At 46.9% G+C, this 20585-nt stretch overlaps 1 protein-coding gene and 1 long non-coding RNA gene across 2 annotated transcripts; both read right to left on the bottom strand.

The window, feature by feature from the left end:
* Nucleotides 1-4155: 4155 nt before the first annotated feature.
* On the bottom strand, nt 4156-20542 carry LOC149350424 (uncharacterized). The gene is made up of 3 exons (XR_016290368.1): nt 20472-20542; nt 7670-7802; nt 4156-5687 (listed from the first exon to the last, which is right to left on the bottom strand). It is a non-coding gene; the product is annotated as an uncharacterized LOC149350424 (long non-coding RNA).
* On the bottom strand, nt 16216-20536 carry LOC149350425 (uncharacterized). The gene has a single exon (XM_089579443.1). The coding sequence runs from the start codon at nt 20097-20099 to the stop codon at nt 19074-19076; it is 1026 nt and encodes a 341-aa protein (XP_089435569.1). The 5' UTR covers nt 20100-20536; the 3' UTR covers nt 16216-19073.
* Nucleotides 20543-20585: the final 43 nt, after the last annotated feature.

Here is a 20585-nt window from a genome sequence, read left to right as displayed (position 1 = left end):
GGGGTCTCAGTGGTAGTTTTACACGCGTCTTATAAGCCCGTTTTCTTCGTGCTAGTTTGATCAACCATAAACGTAATGTTTTAAGCGCCAAACACGCACTTTCTTGCATGAAATCTGTTCGCTTCAAAGGGTATGTGCATTAGAGACACATATATACCTTCTGAGATGAGACTAGCCATCCTGCAAAATGTACGTCAGGAGAACAAATATCAGTCAATCTATCAACCGTCGCCTTATGTGCAGACGCTTGCCACAACTTTGTCCTACGAGCCTGGGTGACAACAGGATAGGGGGCTTTCATTTTTTTCACTCGTCTGATATATCGATATTTTCTTTTTAGAGCGAGGCTTAAAGAGCGAAGCTACTTCTCTCTTTAAGTAAGTCGTTCCCAACTTCATAGGTTTCGCATGACAGAGTAAATCCTCTTCTGAAAAGTAACGTCCGAGCCCCGCCATCTTGGAATCGACCAGAGACGTCCTTGGACGACACTACCACTACCTCCCCCTCCCACTTTGCATTCTCCTCTTTTCCGCGCCAAGGGGCAGAGAAGGGGGCTTTGATTAACGCTGAAAACAAAACCGAATGCTGTAATAAAAGATGAAAAAGTGTCCCGGAGGAAGGAAGAAAAGGTGAAGGAAGAGAAACACGGAATGAATGGCGCTCTTGCGGGTGGGGGCAGGCAGAAACTGTCGGAGAAGGAAGGGAGGGTGGCAGGGTTGCAGAATGAGGAGGATGGAAGGAACGAGGGAGGGGGGGATGCGACAGAGCAGAACAAGCACAGATCAAACAAAGCCGTCTGTCCAAGGTACGGCGCACGTACTCCGCGGCAGTGTCGAGGCGGAAGGCGGGGCCTAGCCCGTCTCTGCCAATGGGCGCCCCGAAAGGGTTGCCCGGTGTAGCGGGGCCCGGGCCAGTCCGGGGCCCAGGCTCCACCTCCGCTGCCGATCGATTCACATTCCGGAGATTCAGCGCCGAAGCGCCTTGTTGTTGGATCCGCGGCCGTCATCGTCCAATGCCGCGGCGCCGCCTTCGTCGGAGGCGATGCTCCGCCGCCGCCACGAAGACGCCTTTCCAGCCGGACGGGGGCACACGAGGAGAAGCGGAGGGCACAGGCTGTGACGCGGCGGCAGTCCACCTCCCCCCCTCTCCCCCTCTTTCCGCCGCCGGCGGCGGCAACCTGAGTAGCAGAAACGGGCATCAACACTCGTGCCCTTATCGGCGGCCTTTCGGAAACCTTTTTCTTCCGAGAAAAAGAAACAGTCCCCGGACGCCCGCTGTGGATATTTCACTGAGCCTCGTTACTCGACCAGATGGCTGGAATTTGAGGCGGGTGCAATAATTGGGAGCACCGCGCGTGGCTCTGATGATCATTGCTCAACGCACATTTGCTGCCTCCGGAGTGCCTCATCAAAGACCCCCGACGCGAGCGGCAGCACGGCACGGTCTCGGGGCTGCGCTAATTTTGGTTGGACTGTCGTTAGCTGTCAAAACTATGGAGAATGGCGCTTCTCAGCAGAGCGCTCGGAACTTTCATAAGGTGCGAGATCACTGCACGCAAAGCTTTGCAATACACTCTGAAGCCACGTATTGCCGTCCACTATGGGAAATATAGGGTGTGTGTATGCGCGTTCGTTCACCCTTTTTTATTCTAGCAACGTATTGACCTATGAAGCACAATAGGCCGCGCGTGTAGTCGAGTGGTAAAAGTCATAAATTGCCCCCCCCCCCCCCTTAAAAAAAATTCTTTGGTTCTGTAGTTGAGCAGAAACTTTGTTTCAGAAACTGCTCTTGAAACAAACTATCGTTTGCAGCCCCATACCTCCGCCCGTTTCTGAAATGAAAGAGGTTTATGTTACGCAGCAAGTGCGAGGTGACAAAGCATGCTCGAACATCCGTAATGCGCCATAGCTTCTAACTTTCGAAAGGCAGAGAAAGACAGGCCGTAATTTTTTTAATAGAACACTATTCATCCTTTTCATCCTGTTAAAGGAACCGGCAACTGACAAAAGTGTGTTCAGCGATCACGGTTAAAGTGAAAAAGCCATACCTTGTGTTGATAGACAAATAACAATTTCAGTGACGCAAACAAGGTAGACAGACGTTTGGGCATGTTGGTTAGACATTACCGGTGCACCGCATACAGCGTTGTGTCTGTGTCTATTCTCGTCCTCGTCGTATGCGCTGCACTGACACTGTCGCAAAGTCCGGTCCGGTCGCATAGTCTATATTGATAAAATCTGCAGTAGCATGAAAGATTCAAAAGAAAAATTTTAATTTTAAAATGACCCTGACAGTTGCGTGAATCGATATGCAGCGATGTTGTGCGGTCAAACTTTGACACTTTCGGCGTGTCCCGCAAAACGACCTCATGTAGGTGTATATAAGCTATCTGTTGTTAAATTATCGTCGTTTGCCTCTAAAAAAAGTGTTTCCTTGAATTTTATTTTCGTTTACGCTGTCTTCGGAGTGTCTTCTAAAGCAGAAAGTTCGCTCTTGTAGAAAGAAGCGCTCTTGTATCCAAGCATACAAAAAAGAGCGCACAAGCGTGCATAATTAGCATAGAAGTAAGCCAGCAGTCCTAAATGTGTAGGCCAAGACTACAATATGGTTATTTCCTTGACGGCCGCATGTGTTTCCGCTGGTTCAATTCTCCCAGAGTTCTATCGCTATTGCGTTCAGTTATCATTGCTTCCAACACCGGGATACATGAGCACAAGTGTGTATGCCAAACCGAAATTTCTTCTCAAGCAACCTTCTTGTGGAATCAGGCGCTTTGGATATTAGCATTTCCATTGCGCCAAAAAAGGTTGAGTCCTATTTCCGTTGAGGCGAAAATAGTTGAGTCCTTCAAAATGTGTTGTCGGTTCCTATAAAACTTCATTTCCAGCCACCATTTGTCTGTGTATTACAAAAATGAGTAGTTCCCAAAGATATGCTACCTCCAGCCTAGTATTCTTCTTAAGCCACCCCAGTGGCTCAGTGGTTATGGTGCTCGGCTGCTGACCCCAAAGACGCGGGTTCGATCGCGGCCGCGGCAGCCGCGTTTCGATGGAGGCAAAATGCGAGAGGCTCGTGTTCTGGCGATGTGAGTGCACGTTAAAGAACCCCAAGTGGTCGAAAATCTCCGGAGCCCTTCACTACGGCGTCTCCCATAGCCCGAGTCCCTTTGGGACGTTAAACCCCCATAAAACGAAACCATACCTTTTCTTCTCTCATACGCGCCCTCAAAGACTGCTCACTCAAAATCGTTTTGCCTGCCACGAAGGCGGCACCCGGCGTCGACGGTAACAAGCGCTGTACCGACAATGCAGCCTATGACTGTAATTATTGGAGTACAGGTTATCAAGCTTTTGTGCTTCTGTGCAAAATTTGTTAAACTTGTTTCTGATAAGTTCCGAGCGCGAAAGAAAGCATGAATTCTCTTGAAGATCAGAGAGGTGCAAGATATCATACTGCCTTGTATGGCTTGAAGTACAAGGTACGCTGGGTTCATTTCAGCGCTGAATAAAAAAAAAAAAAACGAAAGAAAGCAGTATGGTTCAATGCGCACCTTCTTACCTTTCTGCAGGAATGGCTCTGCCACGGAACACCAGGACTTCTGCACACTGGACGGTCTGCACTGAAATACAGTTGTTGAAAACCTCACGTGGTAAGACCAGAAGAAAGGGGGTATCTGTACTAAACAAATCTATTCACGAAAAATAAAAGAAATAAGCGGAGCCTCCGTCTGCTGCAGTAGGAGAGAGGCTACAGTGAACTGAAGCACCTGGAGCTCTGTACGGCCACGGTTCTTTTCAGAATTCTCTTCTTTTGCCCTGCCCGAATGACCGCTTCACGTGTGTAGTCAAGGCCAATAGCTTGCAAGGAATGTATGGTGCCGTTAATCGTATCAAAGCCTAATGGCAAGTAGACACAAAAAAAATTCATCGGGAAAATAATCGCTACAAAATACATGTCCAGAATTAGTTCATCTATGCCTTTATTAGGCCTTAATTCGAGTGAATTTCTATATTAATTTTCTCTTTGTCGACAGAAGAACGAACCGGTAAAGCAACTCACAGGCATGGTTGCTGTATGTTCAGAGCAAACACCATAGGGAAGAATACACCGTTTAGTAACAGATATGAAGAAAATCGTTCCATTTAAAGAAAAATGCGGAGAGCAAGTTAAATTTTCACTCTATCATTTCTTAGAGGCTAAAACTTTTGGTCATTTAATTATCTGTTTCACTCAGCACATCCGTGCATTGCTTCCTCCCTTTTTATGCTTTCATGTCTGCGCATACGCGGCTTTATTGTCCATGCCTGAAAGATGTATTTTCATGCATTCATTTCGTATGCGCAGGTGTATCCTGCCGCAGCTGAAGCTAACGATGTGCGCGATAGTGTTTTCATTTCATTTTAACTTCGCTGCTGTGAAACCAATAAATTGGGGAAATTAATTGCTTTAGAAGCAAGTGTGAAGAGAACAAGAAATCCGTACCATTTTTGCCATAAGGAACCAGGCTGTCATGACCGCAGGAAATGCGCGCTGGCGGTGGAGTCACTTTGCTGTCTGCACCACTCATCCGCTGCGAGGAAAACCTGCTTGACGTGGCCAGCACCATCGCTATCCTCCTCTGAATTATAAAAAGTCGGACGGCATGACAAGTGATAAGGCCAGCTTGGTTATTTTTGGCAAAAACTGTGCGCCGCAAGCCACCGCCGAGCCGGTAGTATTCTACGCCAAAGAGAAGAGAAAGATGTCCCATGCTGCTGGTCCGACTTCACCGTTCAGGACTGAAAAAGCTTGTTCCGGATTCAACATTGTTTCATAACCGGTAGCGTTATCGTTGTTGGTCTCTTTATAACTAGCACGTGCCTAATAACAATCTGGGTTTGGATTAGTTGGTGAATCGTCAACAGGAAAGAAAACAGCGGGTAGAAATGGGACAAGAGAGGGACGACACACACATACCCGCCCTGGGTTTGTCCCATTTCTACAGAGGCGAACAACAACGGCTGTTTGCTATTACCCGCCGCGTTGGCTCAGTGATTAGCGCGCTCTGCCGCTGAGCCCAAACACGCTAGTTCGAAACCCGGCTGCGGCGACCACATGTTAATGGCGGCGAAATGCAAGCATGCCCGTGTGCTGTGCCATGCCAGTGCAGGTTAAAGTACCGCAGGTGGTCTAAATTCATCCGCAGCACTGCACTGCGGTGCCTCTGTCCATGGGCAGCTTCGGGGCTATACACCCCACATACCATAGCATACTTTACCAGAATGTGTGCAACACATGCTTCTTTACCATAACCTGGTCAGCATGGATGACAGAGACTTATTTCTGGTGTGAAGTTCTTGCATTGCATTGCAGGTTCCATCGCGACCTGTTCATCATCGTTGTATTCGCCGTGTGCACAAAATTGCTCGCTGATAATGTGCAAGGTGTTCCTTACCTGTGCTGTAGCCACTGGAGCGCTTCCGCTTCGTGCGGCGCCGATTTTGTTGTCCGATGAAATTTGAGCCTCTTCACAACCGCATTGTGATGTCAGGCACACATAGTTGGTGGACGATCAAGACGGATTAGGCAGCCGCCTCCGAGGGGAAGTCCTATGAAGACTTCTGCCACTTAAGGGCCCTTGTTGGGCATTCACACAAGCCCCTGATGCTTGAAGGACCGGAGGCCTTTCATTTGGTGTAATAAAGGAACTATAAAAGGAAGTGAAGTCTAAGTTCCTGTCCTACTTTCAGTACGCTGTAATCAGCGCCAGTAGCCCAGGACGTGCGGAAACCGAAGCCGAGCTCAGCAAACTTCGTCTAGAAAGGTAGGATTCGTGATTCGCTGGCGTCTTTCTTTTTGGTTATCGCAATTTCGAAGCATTCGTGCGCCAAACCATCACAGCGCTCTCTTATACAGTTGTAGAGCTGTGTCATTTAAAGCTACTTACTTCAATGAACTAAAACAGAATTTACTTGATTGGGCCCGTAATATATTCAAACTGGTACGAGTCACTGACAAGGAATACAAAAACTGCCCCAGAAATTCCCCGCAAGACTAAGCTCCTTATATAGAAGCTTGCATCCTCTACAACGCAACAAACATAAAAATAGTCGAGTTAAAATTGCATTTAAGGAAGGGATGAGTAGGCCGCTGGTTGGTAAATCCTTGCGTTAACATGTATGGTAGAGTCTGATCCTGTTAATTTTTATCAATGCACCGTGCGGATCCTTCTCATACTACGAACCATTGTTGGAACCGCAAGCCAGTCAAAGTTGGCTCTTTGAGCCCATATTGGTGTCTCGCTTGCTTGTGAGTCATGGCAGTGCAAGTTATGCGCACGTGCACGTGCTTGGTGCGTGTTTTTATTGTTTACTTTGCAGCGATTTTTTAAAACTTACACGGCAAGAGATCGAATCACGTACTTGTTTTCTTAATAATATTCCTCTACCTAAAGATAGCATCTCGTTAATGTTCAACTTGTTCCCTAAAAGGCCAGAATATCGAGTTTGAAAACAGCACTCTCGTAGGCCAGAGACAGCTAAAGTTAAATTCCTTTCATACATGTGGCAAATGTTCAGAAGCTCAGAAGGTAAGACTGTCGATCAAACTGCTAAACGAATTTTTTGGTATCTCGATCATTTCTCATTTCTTCAAGCACATAGTAATGCAGTTGAAATGCAAAAGTTACATTCTGTAGAGGCTATTCTCGGCCAGGTAAGTCAGCAGATAATTTCCCAGCAGGCAGGGAGACACACAAGCCGGCAAGTAAATGATTTTAAGAACTACCAACTCTAAAATCTGCCTGTGTATATTGGATATATAAGGTGCTGCGGTGGGGTCAGAAAGGAGTCCTCTATAGCGTTCTCCAGGAACGCGCAGCGGCATCAAAACCTTTCGTCGGTCGCGAAAGAGGCGAAAGAGCAATCGATCGACGGCGCAGGGCCACTGCCCGTGGCAAGAAGCGTTTTCCTAAAATGGCTATCTATTGCGTAACATCGGTAATGTTTCCGTGAAACTATCCAGACGGCAAAGCTAAATGAGCAGCTCTCGGCAGCATTCTGAGAAACACGGGTCTAATGTTGCTACAGTGTGCAGAGCAGTTGTCATTGGAGAGTGAGTGGCCCGCCGTATGATGAGTCGCAGCCGTGTCGCTCAGGTCGCTGGAGCACACTGCCTGGACGCCACGTCGAGTAAGTTTTGACAGTCGTAACTCTTAACGTGCATCTGAACTCTACAACCAGGTTCGCTTCCACTAATCGTACCGTGCTGCTGAAGGTCATCTCTACCGAAATTGAGTCAGTGTGATACCGTGAACTGACTCGAGGAACGTGGAGTTTTCGCGTATATGCATTAGTTGCATAGGAAAGCAATAAGTTACATGCTTCCAGCTCACTTTACACGACCACTTCATCTGTTGTTCGTACCAATCCGACCGCTTACTAATTGTAACTGGGAATCTTTACTGTATGTTGTGCGCTTTTAATTTACTCAATGGGAGTTTGAGTTCTAAAGTATAAATTAAAGATGCTTTTGTGTGTATGTTTCTCCCTTAATTATAGCAAAACACCTTGTTGATGCATTGACTAGGATTTTTGCGTTCTAAATTTTGTTTGTTTTTGTTTTTAAGGTTTCCCGTGCATAGTGCACAGTAACTGAGACAAACAGCTTTGCGCAAATATAGGTTACTTACATTTGTTCCTTCCTTCCTTTTGATCCTTCGTGCCTTCGTGGAGGCCTTGCGTATAACGGTCACATCCCAATTTGTATGAAAGTGCGGCAAATCGTTGACGAAATTAGCAAGCTTCCCGTAGATGAAAGGTTTGCTGCAATGTAAGTTTAAGTTCAGAGGCCTACAGACTATATCACGGTCTAAAAAATGGTGCACGCGATTAGCAATTTTATCTAAGAGTACTCTTTTTTCGAGCAATGCTCAGGTATATTGCATAAGTATAATCAGAACAGCTTTATTTTCTTCTGCGCCGATTTAGGTCTTAGCAGTCTTCGAATGTTATTAATATTTGTCGACGCAATGCAGGTCATAACTCACTTGCTCTCTCCTTTGCTGTCGCCTTTCAGTGCCCAAAACCTGCTCATTTTTTGTGTGTGTGTGCGATTCGGATACATCATAATATAAGCTTCCAGATTACGTGTACATGTTAGCCTTTCTCAAATGTTTACGAGCCCAGGGGGTTAGCATCTAAGCCCTGTTGTGGGGCTTCTGTAGAATTAGAAAAATCTTACATTCCGGGGATTTTCATTACTAAGGATGTATTACAAGCCACATGGTGCGACTAAGCAGGAAACCCCCTGGGCTAGAAACTTTTGACAAAGGGTGAGTGTCCACAGCGCCTGCAAATAGGCGCCTGACAATAAAATGGCGAAAATTCAGCATGAAGACTTACATGCGCTTTTATAACGCGTATATTTCAGCCAGACTACTAAGCCATTCTAGGGCAGTAAACATGCGAGCAGTGACCTGCAAAAGAATGAAGTTGAATATTGCCGCCTGTATGAATCCTTAATTGTGACTTTTTAAGAACGAAGTAATGCACTACTTGGCAAGATATAACTGCGAGTGCTGAGCCATGAAAGTACAAAAGAGGTCCCTGTGGCAGGAGACTTTCAAAGAAGCACAGATAACTCCAACCACGATTCTTTTCCTTATCATTTGTCTTTGAGCTCGCATATACTGGCCAAGTGTCCATTTGGCCTCCTGTTGTAGATAACAGCCGTACAGTGATTGTATCACCCGCCTTTCTTTTTTTAATTTTCCATCCTGCTCGAAGTTAAGCCTATATGGTACATAAGACGAGTACAACTGTGCATCAAATGCTCACTAATAGGCACATAAAACGAAAGAATGGCCAGAATCCTGCGCACGAAAAAGTGGTGGGCATGATGAGTGCAGTAACTGTTAAATGTCGAACAAAAGTGCACATGAAAAGACAGTGTCATGCACTGTTTCTTGATGCTTATTCGAAAACCTCTAAAGCACCGGAAGCGAAATTCGGAGGTCGTGGGTTCGGATCCCACGTGCGACATGTTGTTTTTTCTTCTGCTCTATAATCAATTATCTTTAAATAATTACCCCATTAATTTCTCATTTATCAACAGAACAAATTAAAAGGAAAACAGAAACTTCCCCTGTGCTCCTTTGTTTCGTTGACTATTAATTGCTTCGGTCATGTAGGACTTCCTCACTTTATTCGTGACCGTGGACGAAACGACAGATTACCTACGCCTCGGAATCACAACAGCAGTTGCTTAAAACGCTCAAAAGGCAGAGACAATTTTCTGCGCTGTAAATGTGACGGTACCTGTTTTTTGGGGACAGCCAAATAACGATCCCGACTACTTTGACAATAAATAATAATAAATAACAGCAATAACAGTAGGCAATAAATAATAGCAGCACACTATAGAATGTACTGAGACTATATGAAATAATTATTTAAAGAAAAGATGAGCTGAACTGGCGCACAAGAAAGTGCTTGTTCACTGATACAATGCACGTCCCGCAAATCGACTGTCACAAGCACGAAATAGCTCCCCCTCCCCCTTTCCACTCCACCCTCTGTTCTTCGGGTTTGGGTTCGTCTGACTGCGTTCTTTTTTTTTTTTTTGCCAATTAGAAAATCTGGTATGGAGGGAGAAAATTTCCGCCTAACAAGGACGTCAGCGCCGCCGTAAATGTGCATTTCGCTGTCGCTGACAATATTTCTTTTTTTTTTTAGCTGGAAGAAGAACTTGAAAAATCGATGGACCGAGAAGCCTATAGCCTTAAATTTAGACTGGGGGGAGAGTTAAAGGTTTTTTTTTAAAACAAAAAAACTCTTTCATTCGTATCAGATGCGTTGAACATCCAGCGTATTCAAGACTATCTTAGCGGCTAACATGTAGCCGCGGTGCAAGTAAATTCGGGCCACTTTGGAATGCCCGCTTCCTTCAGCCCCACTTTTTCTCTATGTGTCTGAGAATCCCTTGTCAGTGCTTTCCAACGTGGAATGCCGTCATTCGACTGGCGGTGAACAATAACGCTGCCTTTTCTTCATGCAAACCGCGGTTAAAGGCAAGAGCTGCTTGCGACGCATATACCAAATTGCAGTCCCAGTGCATTGAACGGTAACTATAGCGTTTGAAAAGTTCAAAAACTTTCTTTTCTTTGTAATAAAACGATAAAGAAAGTGCAACAAAATACCGCATGTGGCACAGTTATTTCAAATACTGCAAGGGTTGGGTGTTTATGGTGAGAGTACTTCGCATTATCGGTGCACCAGTGAAGTCGAAGAGTGTATGGAATATTACCAGCCTTCTTGTGACAGTGCACGCACGTGGGCTGTGCAAGTTGTTCGAGGAAAGTTGATGGAAGAGGAACGCCCTCTACTTTGTTGATGGAATGAGTCTTAAGGTGTGCGTCTTTTACAGACACGGATGCAGGATACAAGGGTTACCGATCTAAGCGCAAGAGCGTTTCGAAGAATTGCCGCGCGGCTTGGACAGCAACGAAACAGCAATTTCCATTGCAATCTATCTATGAGAAGAGGCGCAGCAGTTAATGATGGGAAGAAAGGCAGAAAGTTCGGTAAAAAAGAGATTGATTATAGCGTCTGACGTTTGCTTTCGGTCTGTATAGATTCAGAGTTCTGAAAAGAAATTAATCGTAGAGGAGTATAGACGTGCGCAGTGGTAGGCTTACGCTCGGATGGTGTCATTATTAGAGCGTCCACTGCACTGGAAGGCTACGTGCATGTTCTGGTCTGGGAACACAAGCGAATTCGAACGAGGTATGTTGGGTCATAAGGAGTTTCCAAAGCTCGCAGTACAAACAAAGTACCTAATGGGATGGAAGCTCGTTTTAGGCTGCGTTACTCACAGTGAACGTAGGGAAGATTACTTGCAGTGCAGTCTTACTTCATGTGCTGAGCCCTGAGGACAACTTTTCACAACGGGAACCGGCCAAACTCGTAGCATCGATGAAACATCATGTGATTATTTCGACTCTCTGTGCGTACATATCAACATAAATATGATTCGATGCCATGGCGTGTCGCCAGTAAATAGAGCGGCATCCGGCTTTCAGTAATTTTTCGACTCGATTGCGGAAACTCGGCGTCAGAGAAACGGGTTCAGTTTGTGTATATCTCCAAATTAAGCCCATGGGAACTAGTATTCAGAAACCTAAATTTTGCTTGTTCATTTGTTTATCTAATTTTATTTATCTGTTCGTATTCATTTGCTGAAACGGAAGACAAAAGATAGTAGAGAGCCACAGAATACTTTCGCAGGTATGCAGACGAAGAGTTTTTTTTTTTTTTTCTCATAAATCCCATCGAGATAGGTTTCAGGACAAAGTGCTTTTCTCGGTTTATTCTTCCACTGGGTGGCTTGAAAATCACCTTGTTGGGACCGACATCTATTAGTAAATAGTTCTGCAGGCTCCAGTTTTTCTGTGTTACTCGATTTCACTGAAGCGCAGATATGAAATCAATACGACACTTTTGACTACCGTACATCTGGACATTCGCAAGGCGCCGTTGCCATGCAGATACGCTTTCTCATTGCCTACGCTTTGGGAACGACACACCTGACACACTTTACTTCGTCAGAGAGCCTTCTCGCGTCTCGAAAACGCTGAAATGAACCGCTATGCGCAGGTACTGCACATACTTTTTTTTTTTTCAAGTACTCGCTACAGACTGTCGACAAAATAAGTGGAAAGGTCCACCCTGATGAGCGCGCTTCTAGCGGACGAATCTGATGTTGTTGTTTTTAGGAAATGATGCAGCTACAACAAAAACAAGCTGAAGCGACAGAGAACTCAATTTTTATTAAAGGGGTCTATAATAAAAATTTGATAAAATTACACTTTTTTTAGAACATCGCCTTACATTCGTGCACGTAAAGCTGGCACAAATTCTCTTGAGCCAGTAAAAACTAAAGGTTGTAACGGGAAATGTGCTAGGGCAATCCTTCACAGCAAAAGACATATCCTAAATTTTTTAGACTCGAACTGAGTTGGTGACTACTTCTTACTTAATCGCAGCCATGTAGTGGAACAAGTATGACTGAATAGCAGGGAAGAGTGTCGCAAACACTTACTAAAATAGAATTATATTTATTACACTTCCTTTAAGGATGTAGCATCTGTTGCAAAAGTTTACAGTCCACTTTACCAATCATTTCAATTGCGCGATTTTTTAGCCCATTAGATTGTATATGTGCACATTTACCTAGCCGTCTTTCGCAGGAGGCTGACAGCGTTTCAATCGCTTGAAGTAACTGCATTTTTATTGTCTAGAAATTCCCCGCGATTTTTTTGGCAACAGTAATTGTCAGGTGTATTGTTCTGTATAATTTCCTTCTAATGAATACGGAAATGCATGAATATGGCTTGTTTAGTCCCCAAATTTAGTGTTTCCCTTTTTATTACACACTACTTCTGGCAAGTTCACTTACTGCACTGCATGAGTGCGAGTGACTGAAGCTCCTCCACGTTTTAAATAGTAAATATATCTTGTTTCCACGAACTCTCTGTGTACAAATGTTTGCTTGTGATAAAGATTAGAACTAAGATTATGTCGTAATTTTTTACTCCGCCATAGCTATATTTAGACACTTGGTTCTTACTTAGCGAGCAATTACGGTTTGTGCGCAAATTAAGAGGTGCCTTGAAAAAGTGATCCTTAGGGCGGGTATGGCTCAGTTTTCGGACGTGTGTAAACCGTAAAATGCGTGTCGTGCTCACAAGGAGCCTCCCATAATGATCGGTACTCTGTGTCTGAAAAACCACTCTGTCCATTTCGTAAGATGGTGTGCTATGGTCTTCACCGAAGACACCCTGTCCAACACCACAAAAAACTGGCATTCAACATTCTTTATCAAAACATCAGTTCTAAAAATGAAATAGAAATTTTTAGTTTTAAAAAATACGGGCGGAAGGGGGGGGGGGGGGGGTATTTTTGAACAGGCTGCATTACGACCAATTTGACGACAGTGAAAAGGAATATGCTGCAATTTTCGCTATCAATTTGCGTGAGAGTCTCTTCCTTTAGTTCGTTTATTTTTCTGTTTATCTCTCTCTATGTAACTGCGCCCGCAACAGTAAAAACCTGTAGCTCTGCAAGTAGTTTGCGATCCATCTTGTACTACTTCCTCAATTCGGACTACATCAGGCACTTCTTTTTATCAATGTTTTTAATTCTGCCACAGAGCCCTGTCATCTTTCCGTTTCTTTTAAATATCAATGTTATCTAGCTGCAGACGCAGTATCCTGATATGATCGGCAGAAAATACTTTATACACAGGCCGTAAGTCAAGTATACGGCAGCGTGATCATATGTTTACGGTCGGTTGCTTTGTGGACATGCAAGCGTTAAAAATCATTTGTCGAAATACGATTACCTGCTAGAGTCCCTAAAGTTTTAACCGAATGAGCTGATATGCCACATTTATTTTAGCACTGTCGAAAAGAACCTTATATCACGGCCTCTGATTCTACCATCTCTGGCAGCACTGATCTCCAAAGTAAATTGACATCACATCACTGAAAGAGCCGTGAACGCTTGTTCTTTCGTCGATCTCGCCGCTTACCTTGTGCGCGGACTCGTTCACTAGAACAGGGACGACTACTTTGTAAAACTATTACAGCTATTTGATCAGTGGGCAAAAAACTTTTTTTTCAAGCGGTTTAGCTTAATAACTACCGTTTTCCTATGGCTAACAATAGTTTTTCAGTATAGCTCACAGTATCAACCCTATACCGCCTATTTCACCAGTTGTGCTTATCACAGTAATCCACCGAACATGTCTATAACGTTTGCTGCCGCAGCTGGATGGGTGACATTGTAACATTCACTTGTTGGCAAGGCAGCAGAACTATTTCCCCTTTAGGCAACAGCTCTCACTATTTTAACTTACACGCGCTTGCTCTATCACTGCCGTAAGCAGACTTCTCAGATAGCAGTTTTCATCAGTGGTGTTCATGTCATTGACTTGGCTATGCATAAAATAAGAGGTGTTGTTTTCCAGTGAAACCGGTTTCTGCAGCTTGCGCAGCTCGAAATATTGCTGCAGTCTTAATTCAATATAATGTTCTTTTTTGTACGTATTTGGGTGCGTGTGGGGGGGGGGGGGGGGGAAGGGGGGGTTTAGGGGAACTACTCTGCACAACACTGTCGTTGAAAGCGTTCGTTAGGATCAAATTACGAAACAGAGTCGTTTCGAATAGCGACGAGGATTGCATCTCATCAGTCTATGTAGCTGTTTTTCTCAGCAATAAAAACGCAAGCAAACTTTGGGGTTCGTTTCGAGTGTAAAGCTATTGCATTGGTTAAACAGTGGTATTTTCAGCCAATAAGTTTCGTGTAAATGTGTTATTTCTATGAATGACGAGCTAATATTTGCTTGCATCCATTGATAAGTTTTCTTTCGTTTTTGTCTACGATCTGTGTAGGCGCCATGGAGCTTCTCATCTGTCAAACGCGCCATGAGTAAAGCAAGGGCTGGCAGGAAAATTCTTCATCAGCATTTACACGTATGACGCCATTCCTTGGGTATTTGCATTCGCCGCGCCAATGGCTGTTTCTTCCGCAACTTTCTAACAAGCAAAATAAAAAGTGCGGTTAAAATAGGACAGAGAGCTGCAGGACAAAGTTGTACGAGTTACTTTAGAAGACGTATGTCTCCCTTAAAATGAATGCTGATTTTTGTCGATGAAACCTTACTGCCATCCTGGGCATCTCTCAATGTGGAGATATTAACATCATTGCACTAATTATGTATTTAAGCACGGAGTGGGGTTAAAGCCAAGATAATGTAAGGTTAGGGTTAAGATTATACACTTTCTTCTCGACGCAGGCGCCTGCGAACAAATGAAGCTGGACATTCACAGAGGGAAGAAAGGTCACTTACTGCGATGGACGCCTTGCCCATCGAAAAGTGAAGATGTATGCCTCAGGGGCAACACTGCCAGCTAGATTTTCGGTGATGTATAAAAAAAAGACCACCTCAGATTTGTGTTCTAGAGAAGTGTTGTCGAAGGCAAGATTAGTGGCGCACATTTGCTTTATGATCAATTCTGCGTGTGAGTCAATCATTATCGAAAAAAAAGCATTTCAGTTTATAAGCTGAGATACTGGGGAAATAATTTCGATCTGTGCACTGTAATTACAACCATGCCGGAAATTTTATGTCACTATATAAGTAATGTACAACATTACTAACCTGTGCTTAGTTATACCTGTTTCTTCACCCACTCCGCCTCTGTCGCTGCTTCCCAAGTTTATAACAGCATGCACTAAAAGATGACTTTGCTAGTTCTTCCTCTACACAGTAAGCATAATGCGTTCCTTTTCCGGTTCACAAAGAATTTTTCTCTGAGGGCAGGTTGGCAAACTCCACATGCCCTCTGCAGAGCTGGTCGTGTCGTGTTCACGTTTCCCAGGCATTAAGCCAACGAGGAAACTAACGTCTTCTGCGTGGATAACATCTAGATTACTTTAACACTTAACACGGTGATCTATGAAACGAACACTCCCATAGTATTTAGAAGTTCAGCTTTTCAAATAAAAAAAAGCTACAATATTTTCAAGCATATCGAAGGCGACACTGCCACCTGCTAAAGCTCCCAGAGGCACTATCCGAAAAAAAAAGCGCATTTGTGATCTGCGCCTTTCATAAGTGCATATATTGATTTATATATATGTTAGCACTCTTGAAGAAAGTATGGCTGCGTATTCTGCAACGATTCTTTTCCTTATTAATTATTTTGCTCATCTATGATTGGCAGTTGCTGCCTGTGGCGTCGGAGCCGACTGCTGGAAATAAATGCCATTTGCTGGCTCCAGTGCCTAAATGGGGAAAATTAATCCAATAAGAAACCGTCGCAAATGCGGCCGGTGATGCACATTTCGAAAAAGATTTTTTTCTGGTCCATTCCTTTGCTTCGTTATTATTTATAGGCGCCACCTATGACGTTAAGGCTGATATCTGGATAGCAAGTCTTTCCTCGGTGCTGGCAACGAAGGCACGGCTGACCAGTGGTAAAAAAAGAGTGACAATGAATTGAGAGGAGGGTGGGAATTACTACACAACACGATCCCGGAAAGTTTCACCTGTTCAAGTGCAAGAAATGGTACTGAGAGAGAGGTTGTCTTCAACGAGGTGCTGGGAAGAAGAGCTTGTCGCGTCGCAATCGATTTACCTTCTCCGCCGCACATAGTGCCCGCCAAAATGGCGGAAAAAAAGGGGGAATCACTTTTTGTTGGCATTCATGTTTCCTTTTATTGCTTGATTTTATATTTTTACACCGTGACAATCGTCTCCTGGAAAATGGTGTCGGCAACGTAAATGTTCTTATTACAGCGCACACGCACACCTTCCACGAAAAGCTGACAAGGTTTAAAATTGCTTTCCGCTCGGTTAAAACGCACCACCCAGGAAGCAGGTATGTACAAGCGCTTAAAAGCGAACTGAAAATACGCACAATTTGCCTCGATTAAGCTGACCTGAATCTCGCAGGAGCAGAAGACAGCAGAATAGTAAGAATAATATTACACGCTCTCCTATGATAGAAGGGGTGGAACTTGGGGTGTGCCCGCACCGGTGAAGCAGGGACGCAGTGGACCGTGCGCTGGCGATGCGGCTATCGTTCCGTGCGACGACAGCGCCGCCACGACAGGTGGCGGACGCATCACGTACTCCTGCTTCCCCGGTGAGACACAGTGGTTGCGCGTACATTTGGGAATATTTACACGAGCTTATTTATGCGAGTGGGATTTTTATACAATTACATACATGCACATGTTCGTGTAACAGCGTTGAAATTTGTTGGACGTAACACAACTTGAAATAAAAACAAATAATGCGCTTTTTTCTTTGCACACACATATTAATATACAGTCTCACTTATCACAGTAGAAAACAGCGTGCTTTTTTTTTCTTGTCGCATGAAAACAACTGATGGCCTTAAACTAGGAATTACGCCCCAAAACAAGTTCTTTGATTTGCTTTAGAAATAAACGTAGAAAAGAAATATCATGTGTATTTTTCAAAACATTGCACATCGCTCTTTTCTACTCCTTGACTCGAACAACTGTCTGCGCACATCTGCCTTTCTTTTTTGTTTGTTTGATTCGCATGCGGGGCCAGTGGCTCTGCGAGAAAGCCCCGTCATAACATGATGGGGCGATCTCCCGAGTGAATAGTGGAGCTCCTAGGGGCCACATGCGTGAATCAAGGTCTTCGACTGTCGCGTCTGTACCAAGACTAGTGAACTCATCTTTGCGAACACTGCACTGTGATATAGCGGTGGGGTTTGTGTACTTCCTTTCGGAAACAAAGGGGGGGGGGGGGGGGGCAGGTTTAGCTGGATCTGTACACAGACAGCCTCCCACTGTTATTACTGTTTGTCATAACAGTATTGCACGAACCTGAACGCCTTCAACACGGCTTCATTGACTAAGGCAGTGTCCACACTGATTCAAGGAACTATGTCGTCGTGCTTGCACGACCTGAATCAAACAATGCACGCCAGGAGGGCACACAACTTGTAGTCGAAAGCCGCAACAGGGGTCACGTAACCAGCAAACTGGCGCACAATTGATTATTTGTCTCCGAGTACAGTCATGAAATAATATTTCTGCAGACAGCACAAAAGCTCAAGGAAAGGATTTCACTGACTTCCATAACGTTAGTGCATAAAACGCACTCAGCAACAACAGGTTCTTCAATCTTATCGTGACTTCACCTTACAGCGCCATGACACAATGGCGGCCAAGCTGCGCTAGAAAGGCCGAAGTCACTAGAGCCGAGGCAGGGACATTTGTTGCGGCATAGCCTCTTTCCGTAATCTTTAAAATTTATCATTTCTATGCTCAAAACATCACACAGGAGATCATTATGCATTTTACAATGTCATGCCATGCGGACACGCTACCGAGGTTCTTTTTCGGGCATTCTACGCTCACAAGCACGGCTTAGAGCTGCTGTCAGTCCGCCTTGTTCCCATACGGTCATTTGAGAGGTGTATCGGCAAAGAATGTTACTTGTAAAAAAAGTAATACCATTTACGGTGTTCCCATCTTGTGGTCAAGAGAATTGACGAGACATGGTACGCGTGAGTGTTCTTTGATGACAGGTTAGGACAGAGTTATTCATACAATTTTAGCAACTATATAGATTAGGAATGGCAGCCATATACTTGCTACAAAGCGAAATCTGGGGCCCTGGATCGTACACATGCACTGGAGACGAGATATACTGTCATGGCTTTTAGGTGAGCACTCAGAGTACAACCTTTCCTTCGAATATCAATGAAGTACGCAAACAACAGACTAGAAAACACGAATGTTTCTCCTTCTTTCCTCTCGTATTGGACACTGCAGGCAAAGGCAGGAAGTGCGCATGATACTCGATAGAACTGCACTAGCTCTGCTATTTCAGCATCAGCAAATGCCTGCATCGCACTCACATGACTGGCGTACCTCAAGAAACACGGGCGACCCAGACTGGTAACAAAATCACTCACGACGACAGCGACACGATCACAAATTTTTGACCACGACTAGCATTTACTCTAACCGCCGCCAGCGAGAAGGGAAAATAAATGGAGGGCCGCGAGAGAGCGCATGCTTGGGAACACAAGCGGCAGAAGGCCCGAGTGACAGCGGGGACGCACGGAGCGAATCCGCGGAGCAACGACATGACAGCGGGGACGAGACACCGCAGCGACTCCGGCCTCGACCCAGCGCCGGTGCGGCGTCTCCTGCCCGCGAGTTGGCACGCGTTCGGCTCGGTGGTCAAGGGGCAAATGCGGCCATGCGGGGCCTTTCGTACCTGTTGATAGCAAACTCGCCGGCGTCCACCTGGAGGCCCGTGGCGCCTCTAGAACGCGAGCCTTGAGCGGCGGCGGCGGGCAAGACATGGGACAAGCAAAGCAAGCGCAAGCGGGGGAGTCGTCAGCGGGCGGGGCCGCCTTTCGTACAGTCCAGTTGGGGGTGCGCGTCGGCTGGGGCATCAGGCCAGGCGACGGCACTCAGTGGTCGTCGGCGCGGCATTGCGCCTTTCGTACAGTCTCAGGTTGTGCGACGGGCGAGTCACATGAGGAAGCCCGGCGAGCCGGGCCCGAGTCCGTGGGGCGGCAGCTGCTGTGGCGGCGGCTGCGGCTGCTGGGCGCGGGCGCGCGCGGCGGCGCCCAGCTGCTGCTTGTAGAAGTCACGCTCCTGGCAGGCGCGTTCCAGCTCCTGACGCAAACGGTTGGCCTCGGCCTGAAGGATGCGGTTCCTGCTTTCCAGCTCGTGCCTCTGCGCCAGGCGCTTGGTCCGGCAGTTCTGCGCGTAGCCGCGGTTCTTGAGCGTCCGACGCTTCTGCTTGAGGCGAACCACTTCTTCGCGGGGGAACCCGTGGAGTCGCTTGTTGAGTTCGCGCACAGACAGCGAGATCAGCTGTTCGTCGTCCAAGATGTCCCGCATGGGCATCGGCGGGGGCATCGGGGGCCGCGGGCCCTCCAGGTCGCGGCGAAGTTGCAGCCACTCGAGATCCCCCTGCGGCCGCAGGTCCAGCGGCTCCTGGTGTCCGAAGCGCACGTGCGCCTGGTGCGGCGCCGGCGGCGGCGGCGGTTGAGACAGCCACATCATGCTGTCGTCCGGCATGCAGGCGCCGAACTCGGGCGACGCCGGGCAGGCGGTCGAGCCGGGCGGCGTGTCCGGCGGAGTGCCCGGCGTGCTGCCGACCAGCGGCCGGCGCAGGTGCTCAAGCTGCTGCAGCTCGGGCTGGAGCGCCGCGTACTTGGCGCCCATCTCCTGCTTGACGACCTCCTCGAGGTTCTCCAGGTCGAAGCTGTACTCGTCGGCAGCCATGGCGTCTTCATCGAGCGACGAGCTCAACGACGAGCCCGACGGCGACGGCGTGGCCGCCGCCGCACCACCCTGGAAATACAGGCAGGCAGGGTCCGGGGGCGCGCCGCCGAGCCACGCTGCCACCGCGGCCTCGCCCGCTTCACCCGCGTACAGGGCCACACTTGCGCCGCGCGCTCGGCTCGGGCTCACAAGACTCCGCTCGCGGCGCGCTCCACACACGACTTGCGCTCCAAAGAGCTCGGCCCCCGCCGGCTTGCCCCACATATTTATGAGCGCCAGCGCCGCTGCACTTTGCGCCAATCGACGAGCGCGGCGCGCGTGACGTCAGCGCGCGCCAGCCGCTAGGCCACGGCCCCCTCTCGCCCCGTCCCGAGTCTTAAGTTCTCGCCACGGTCCCGCAGCCCCGGTGAGTCGCTCGCACGTGCGGCGCTGTTTGCGCCCGCTCGGCGCACAGGTGCCCTTCCTCCCGAAGCACGGCTCTGCCTGCATGCCGCGGTCTTCGGGCAAATAAAGCGCCCGGCGGCGTCGTCTTTAGGCAGCCCCCTCCCCCTCTCTCCGCTCGTCCTCTGCCAAGGCATGATGAATAGGGTGGAAGCAGTGTGTTTCGCCGCTTTCTTTTTGCGAATCGCAACTTACCTCGGTTTCCCGGTGCTTGCGTTGCGCGAGCTGCTCCCTGTTCCTCTCTGTTCTGGTGCTCGCTTCTGGACTCTGCCACGAATCAAGTGGGGCACTATAACGTCCCGCTTCTAT

Source organism: Amblyomma mixtum, chromosome 3 (genome assembly GCF_055824585.1).
Source record: "Amblyomma mixtum isolate Tamu chromosome 3, ASM5582458v1, whole genome shotgun sequence".
Taxonomy (NCBI): Eukaryota; Metazoa; Arthropoda; class Arachnida; order Ixodida; family Ixodidae; genus Amblyomma; species Amblyomma mixtum.
This window is presented reverse-complemented; position numbering and strand designations above follow the sequence as displayed.